The sequence below is a fragment of the Haliotis rufescens genome, unplaced genomic scaffold, assembly GCF_023055435.1.
Source record: "Haliotis rufescens isolate VD_foot unplaced genomic scaffold, xgHalRufe1.0.p SCAF_15, whole genome shotgun sequence".
Lineage (NCBI taxonomy): Eukaryota > Metazoa > Mollusca > Gastropoda > Lepetellida > Haliotidae > Haliotis > Haliotis rufescens.
In genome coordinates, this window is record NW_025963835.1 from 16,946,906 (window position 1) to 16,954,130 (window position 7,225).

The 7,225-nt window shown below is 40.1% G+C and overlaps 1 protein-coding gene across 1 annotated transcript in view; it reads right to left on the minus strand.

Moving 5' to 3' along the window:
- LOC125379936 (basic proline-rich protein-like) overlaps positions 1–2,317 on the minus strand; it is a gene marked incomplete at its 3' end in the record, with an annotated part of 3,903 nt that extends 1,586 nt beyond the window's left edge. The window contains exons 1-3 of the mRNA XM_048395834.1: positions 2,287–2,317; positions 120–225; positions 1–62 (exon numbers count right to left, since the gene is read on the minus strand). The exon at positions 1–62 is cut by the window's left edge and continues 341 nt beyond it. Of these exons, the coding sequence (XP_048251791.1) occupies positions 1–62; positions 120–225; positions 2,287–2,317 (199 nt within the window). The remainder of the gene's footprint in view (positions 63–119; positions 226–2,286) is intronic.
- Between the last annotated feature and the right edge of the window lie 4,908 nt (positions 2,318–7,225).

Sequence of the window (7,225 nt, forward strand, 5' to 3'; positions counted from 1 at the left end):
ATGATAGTGAAGGAGATGGTGGTGATGATGATAGTGGTGGTGGTGGTGGTGATGGTGGTGGTGTTGGTATGGTGATGGTGGTGGTATGGTGGTGGTATGGTGGTGATAGTGGTGTTAATATTGGTGGTGGTGATGATGGTGGTGGTGGTGATGGTGATGGTGGTGATGGTGATGATGGTGATGGTGGTGATGATGGTGGTGACGGTGGTGGTATGGTGGTGATAGTGGTGTTAATAGTAGTGGTGGTGAGGATGGTGGTGGTGGTGATGGTGGTGATGATGGTGATGGTGGTGATGATGGTGGGGATGATGGTGGTGACGGTGGTGGTATGGTGGTGATAGTGGTGTTAATAGTGGTGGTGGTGATGGTGGTGATTGTGGGGGTGATGGTGATGGAGGTGATGATGGTGGGGATGATGGTGGTGACGGTGGTGGTATGGTGGTGATAGTGGTGTTAATAGTGGTGGTGATGATGGTGGTGATGGTGGGGATGATGGTGGTGACGGTGGTGGTATGGTGGTGATAGTGGTGTTAATAGTAGTGGTGGTGATGATGGTGATGATGGTGGTGACGGTGGTGGTATGGTGGTGGTATGGTGGTGATAGTAGTGATAGTGGTGTTAATAGTAGTGGTGGTGATGATGGTGGTGATGGTGGGGATGATGGTGGTGACGGTGGTGGTATGGTGGTGGTTTGGTGGTGATAGTAGTGATAGTGGTGTTAATAGTAGTGGTGGTGATGATGGTGGTGACGGTGGTGGTATGGTGGTGGTATGGTGGTGGTATGATGGTGGTGACGGTGGTGGTATGGTGGTGATAGTGGTGTTAATAGTAGTGGTGGTGATGGTGGTGGTGATTGTGGGGGTGATGGTGATGGTTGTGGTTTTACGTCTCGGAGTTGAATTCTTCACATCGGTACACTGCTTGAAGGTTATTGCTAGTGACCCCGCCGCGATATTGCTGGAATATTGCCATAATCACTCACTCATTCAAAATAAATCTGTATCAGAATATCTTGAGTGAGTGTCTTAGAATACCTGTTCTGAGATATGGTATGATATATGATGTAGAATATGTTAACATTTTGAAAAATAATAAACGACAAACGTAATACTTAAAGAATAAATATTAATGTATTATGTATATGAAATTTCTAGCATGAACTGTACATTTCATAAATACAATAAATGTATCGACTGTGTGCAGTAAACTTCTTAGTGTAGTTGAAACTTCTGACATGTATGTATGTATCTGAAACTTGTGCAAATACGATAATAAAAGTAACGTCTGATATTTCTAAACTGCTTACTTGTCATGTACAGACTAGAGTCGGCCATTCGTTGATGTTGATGCGTAAGACAACATGTCGGCAAATCTATGCTCATCATGGGAGTCAGGGCGAGTGGGACGAACCTGCTGGAACAATATTGAAAGCAGTAGTTGGTTGGTTGGTTTGTTGTTTAACGCCGCACTCAGCAATATTCCAGCTACATGTATATGACGGCGGTTTGTAAATATTCGAGTCTGGACCAGACAATCCAGTGATTGATATCATGAGCATCGATCCACACAATTGTGATCGATGACATACATCATCCATATCAGCAAGCCTGACCACCCGATCCTGTTAGTTGCCTTTTACGATAAGCATTGTCGCCTTTTACGGCAAGCATGGGCTGCTGAAGACCAATTCTACCCTGGATCTTCACGGGTCGAAATTAGTAGTAGTAGTAGTAGTAGAAGTAGTAGTAGTAGTAGTAGTAGTAGTAGTAGTAGTAGTAGTAGATAAAAATTCAGATGGCTTACGGGGAACAATACCAAAATCCTAGCTTGAACAACGAGAGAAAAAGAAAAGGTAGGCAGTGAAAGAGAAAAAAATAAAATAATGTAATTAAATGATAATTGTCGACTCTTAAACATTATAAAAGAGTTGACAATACTTGTAAAATGTTTGAATTCATTATGTAAATAAATTTCTCCTCTTCGACTGTATCATTAAAATTTGTTGTATTCTTCAGCTGCACAAACTAAATTATACCGTAAGTCTTCATAAAAAACTGCATTGTTGTAAAAAGTGATATTCATCTTCCACAAAATATAATATCTACGTAACCTCTCCGATGGTGGTATAGAAGATTTGGAATATCTACCTGTCTTAACAAACAAAGGTAAAATTCCACATCTAAACTCGGGTAAATTACAGCGAGATCTTTGGAGGGATTACATAAGTTTTCTTAACAGGAAGGATCGTCTCGTAAAACAAGGTTCAGCAGGTGAGCGATGACTCACCGCTGGTCGTTCGTGACCCCACGTCCGCCATCTTGTTCTTCCTTCTACCTGACCAGACGCCCCGCGTCTACCTATTGTTCCCTCCTTAGAAAACATAGGTAGAAACGGCTGGCACTTATTTACCAGAACAACCTCATTCTCCCTTGAATCTGGACCATATCGAAGCGCTGGTGACACCTATTTTTCTTTTTTAAAAAAATCTTTACTTTTACCTTTTTTCTAGACAAATTTTATTTCCACTTGGTACAGTGAAAGGGGATTGATTACCAGGCAAGCCTTTATAAATATATCTTTCTATTTGTACATACTTTCAAGACTTTCCTGGAGAGGCAGTATTTTAAACTTCTAAAATAGTTTATCATCGGGCTAACTTTTAATACAATAATATTTATGTGAGAATGCCAGTGGGTATCACGCTGGAGAACTACGCCTAAATGTTTATGCATTTCTATTTCTTTTACAATGACTCCACCCATGTGGAGAATTGGTCTATTTACTGGTACATTTTTACGGGAGACTGATATACTTTCAGTTTTCTCGGGGTTTAACTTCACTTGCCACGTTTTCGCCCAGTTGGAGATTTCAACCAGATCATTGTTTAATGCTGAAGCTACAATGGCTGGGTTTTTTAACAACGATGTACAAGGACATCGTTAGCAAAATGTCTAATATTACTGTTAATATTATCAACTAAATCATTGATGTAAATCAAGAACAGCAGCGGGCTAAGTACAGACCCTTGTGGTCCTCCAGCCACGACAAAATTTAATTCGTATTTACATCCGTTAATAAGTAATCTTTGTTTTCCATCCATTAAATATCATTCAAACCATTTTAATAATGTTCCTGGAATACCATAAGTCTCTAGTTTGCTGAATAATCCACGGTGCCAGACCTTATAAAAAGGTTTACCTATATCACCAAAAAAATGCCCTTACTTCCTTACCATCATCAACGGCTTTTAGAATAAAAGTCACACAAATAGTTCAGTTGGTAAGTCGTTGAATTACCAGGAATAAAACCCGACTGGAGAATACTAATAATTTCATTATCTCTAAGAAAGTTGAATACATATTTAAATACACATTTTCTTGTACTTTGGCTAAGCAGCTTGTGAGTGCAATAGGTCTGTACTTAGGAGATTCGTTTATACTGCCCTTCTTACGAACAGGAGTTACGCGTGCTTCCTTCCAGGTTGTGGGGAATTGGGATGATTGCAATGACATGTTAAAAAGTGTAGTTAGTTTTTTTTATATACTTTTAGCTGACTGTTTGATGACCCTGTTGCTTATACCGCCATGTCCAACCGTCTTAGTTGTATCAACTGATAGTAAGATGTCATGTACTTCTTCCTGACTAAGGGTAATACTATCCAATATATAGTTATATTTCAAACTTGAATTGATAATTAATTAATCAGGATCATTTACAGAAAATTGTTGCGAGAAAAGGTCATTAAAACATTTACAATGTTTTCACTCTCACTGAACGTTTTACAGAATATAGGAAACATTATATTTTGATGTTTTTCTTTCGGATGATATTTAACTAGTTGCCACCACAATTTCTTCACAATTTCGTCCCTTGGTCCCGTTAGTCGCCTTTTACGACAAGCATAGTCGCCTCTTACGACAAGCATAGTCGCCTTTTACGACAAGCATAGTCGCCTTTTACGGCAAGCATGGGTTGCTGAATTCTACCCCGGATCTTCACAGGTCTCCGTACACGGAACACTAAGCAGGAAGAGATCAAAATTAAGGCTGTTCATGAACCCCGCATACATTTCCTACTGGACAGTACATTCCCCTATATAGTATTCCTATCTTAGTCTCAGTATTAATTTTCACATAATCTTTACTCTCACCGACAAGTCAGGTAGAACTAACAATGGCGCCTTCACTGCACCGAGGTCTACAGCAATATTTCTATAGGGTATTTGAACACATTACTATGTACATTCTGTCATATCATTCTACACATAAACATTTATTGAAAGAGGGGATGGGACGTACACTGTCCCACCCTAAAAACGTTTGGCCCTGATCTATTATAACTATGATGTATTTTCACATAGGATAACTGCCCCTCCTTACGCGCAAATACGTTACATGGGAAACATAGTGGGTAATCAAATAATTGGGGGAGAAACAATTTCTTTCCCACCAGATAGTTGTGGGACACGCCATCGTACACACCCGCCTTTCGTTTCCTGCTGTTTACATTTAGTTTTTGCTTCATTGAAACCGTGTTTTTGACGTTACGTGGTTTTGACGTTACATGTTTTTGACGTTTCGAGACAAATAATGTCGACAAAAACTTATTTTGAATGCGCTCTTTTGATAAGTACGTATAGGATATACAATGACAAGTGACTTTCCTTTCAGTTATATTCATTTGTTGAACATGGCAGAACATAGTTTGCATGTTCTTTCAGCAAACAGTACTGTCTTTGTAAGGACAGAAGAGTACGCTTTTGAAAACACATGCCACAAAACACAAAAATTCATAAGAAATCTTTTACAAAAGCAGCCGAATGTACGATTTTGACTCTACCATGAGCAAGTGTTTATCTAGGCTGGTTATCTGGGATGGTTGTTTTCTTGCAATGACAATTTGTATTTACTCGAACTGGCTTGTTATTCTCTTTGTATTGGCAGTTTATATATTTACTTGAACTGGGTCGATGTTGCTGCTGGTTAAAACTGCGCCCTACTGTGTTGCGAAAAGCATATATTTCTAACGTTTTTCTTCACTTGTAAGTAGCAAAATTTAAACATACCGTTTTTGTAAGTTTCCAAAAATCAGTAATAGTACTCTCGTGTCACGGGATTTTCTGGTTCATCGATAACTTGATTGTTTGTTTGTTGTTTAACGCCGAGCAATATTCCAGCTAAATGATGGCCGTCTGTAAATAATCGAGTCTGGACCAGACAATCCAGTGATTGATATCATGGACATCGATCCACGCAATTGGAATCGATGACATGCTTCAACGAAGTCAGCGAGCCTGACCACCCGATACCGTTAGTCGCCTTTTACGGCAAGCATGGATTGCTGAAGATCTTTTCTACCCCGGATCTCCACGGGTCACTTCGTCCTAGAAACAAAGTAGTCATATTTTAAAAACAACACATTCAAATGGAACCCAGAACAATGCATGATTTGGAGAAGAGTCAATTTAGGCTTGCCAGGTCATTTCCAGACAAAAGTTGGATTCATTTTTTTAATTTATTCTTTGTTGTTGTTCGTTGTTTAACGGTGCACTCAGCAATATTCCAGTTATATGACCGTAAATAGTAGAGTCCCGACCAGACAAATGTCCTCCAAATGTCTACTATAAAACGTTTTGTTTTGAAAGCTTTATATCAGCTTAATAGGCCTTAATATCAGCGTCAGCAATATTCCAGTGGCCTATAAATAATCGGATCTCGATCAGACCCCCCCGATCCTTTTCGTCGCCTCTTACGACTAGAGATGCCTATTGAGGAACCCTGGGTCCCCTCATGGATTAACCCCCCTTGAGATAATGAAGAAAACGTGGGTTTCACTGTCACAAGCGGCTGCAATGTCATGAATTGCGGATGACGTCATTTTTAATTATTGTGCCGCTTCTTGTCTACGGACCGCTTCGCGAACAATTTAAACAAATTGGCATTAATTAACCAATCAGTATGAAGTTATCATCATCAGTGAGAATTACTGAATAATCTTGCACGGATATCCTCGGCCTTAAGCTACAAGGGTGATATCATTTCACAGTAGGAGTTAAAAGCAGGATCTCCCTACTTGACAAAACAAACTCTTGTCAAGTGACGGTGGTGTACATTTGGAACACATTTAATGACCATTTTAAACCCGATGCCAAATTCAATCATTACTTTTTCCTTACAAACGATAATGAGCGGTGGGGTAGCCTAGTGGTTAAAACGTTTGCTCGTCACGCCGAAGACCTGTGTTCGATTCCCCACACGGGTACAATGTGTGAAGCCCGTTTCTGGTGTCCCCCGCCGTGATATTTGCTGGAATATTGCTAACAGCGGCGTTACTCACTCACTGTTACAAAATAACCTTTCTTCTCGCCTTTATGGAATTTATGACATAACATAACTAAAATGTTAATGCTCATGTAACTTTGGATTGTTTGTTAAACACTCGACTTACACTTCGTCCTAGATTGGTTGGTTGGTTTGTTGTTTAACGCCGCACTCAGCAATATTCCAGCTATATGACGGCGGTCTGTAAATAATCGAGTCTGGACCAGACAATCCAGTGATTAATATCATGAGCATTGATCCACACAATTGGGATCGATGACATACATCATCCAAGTCAGCGAGCCTGACCACCCGATCACGTTAGTCGCCTTTTACGGCAAGCATGGGTTGCTGAAGATCTATTTTCCCCCGGATCTTCACGGGTCACTTCGTCCTAGAAACAAAGTAGTCATATTTTAAAAACAACACATTCAAATGGAACCCAGAATAATGCATGATTTGTAGAAAAAGCAATCTAGACTTACCGGGTCATTTCCAGACAAGAGTTAGATTCATTTTTTAATTTATTCTTTGTTGTTGTTCGTTGTTTAACGGTGCATTCAGCAATATTCCAGTTATATAACCGTAAATAGTAGAGTCCCGACCAGACAATCCAGTGATTCACATCATGACCATCGATCTACGCAATTGGGATACGATGACATGCGGCAACTAAGTCAGCGAGGCTGACCACCCGATCCCGTTAGTTTTTCAAGCATGGGTTGCTTAAGACCAATTCTCACCAGGAATCTTCACGGGACTGGTGTAAACAAATAGACTAAGAGTTTGGTTTCCGGGTTTGAACCCTGTCATGCTTTTTGCATGCTACAAAACGTAGTCATGAAACAAATATGAACAAAATATGTCATAGAGGCATTGGGCACGCACGAACACACACACACACA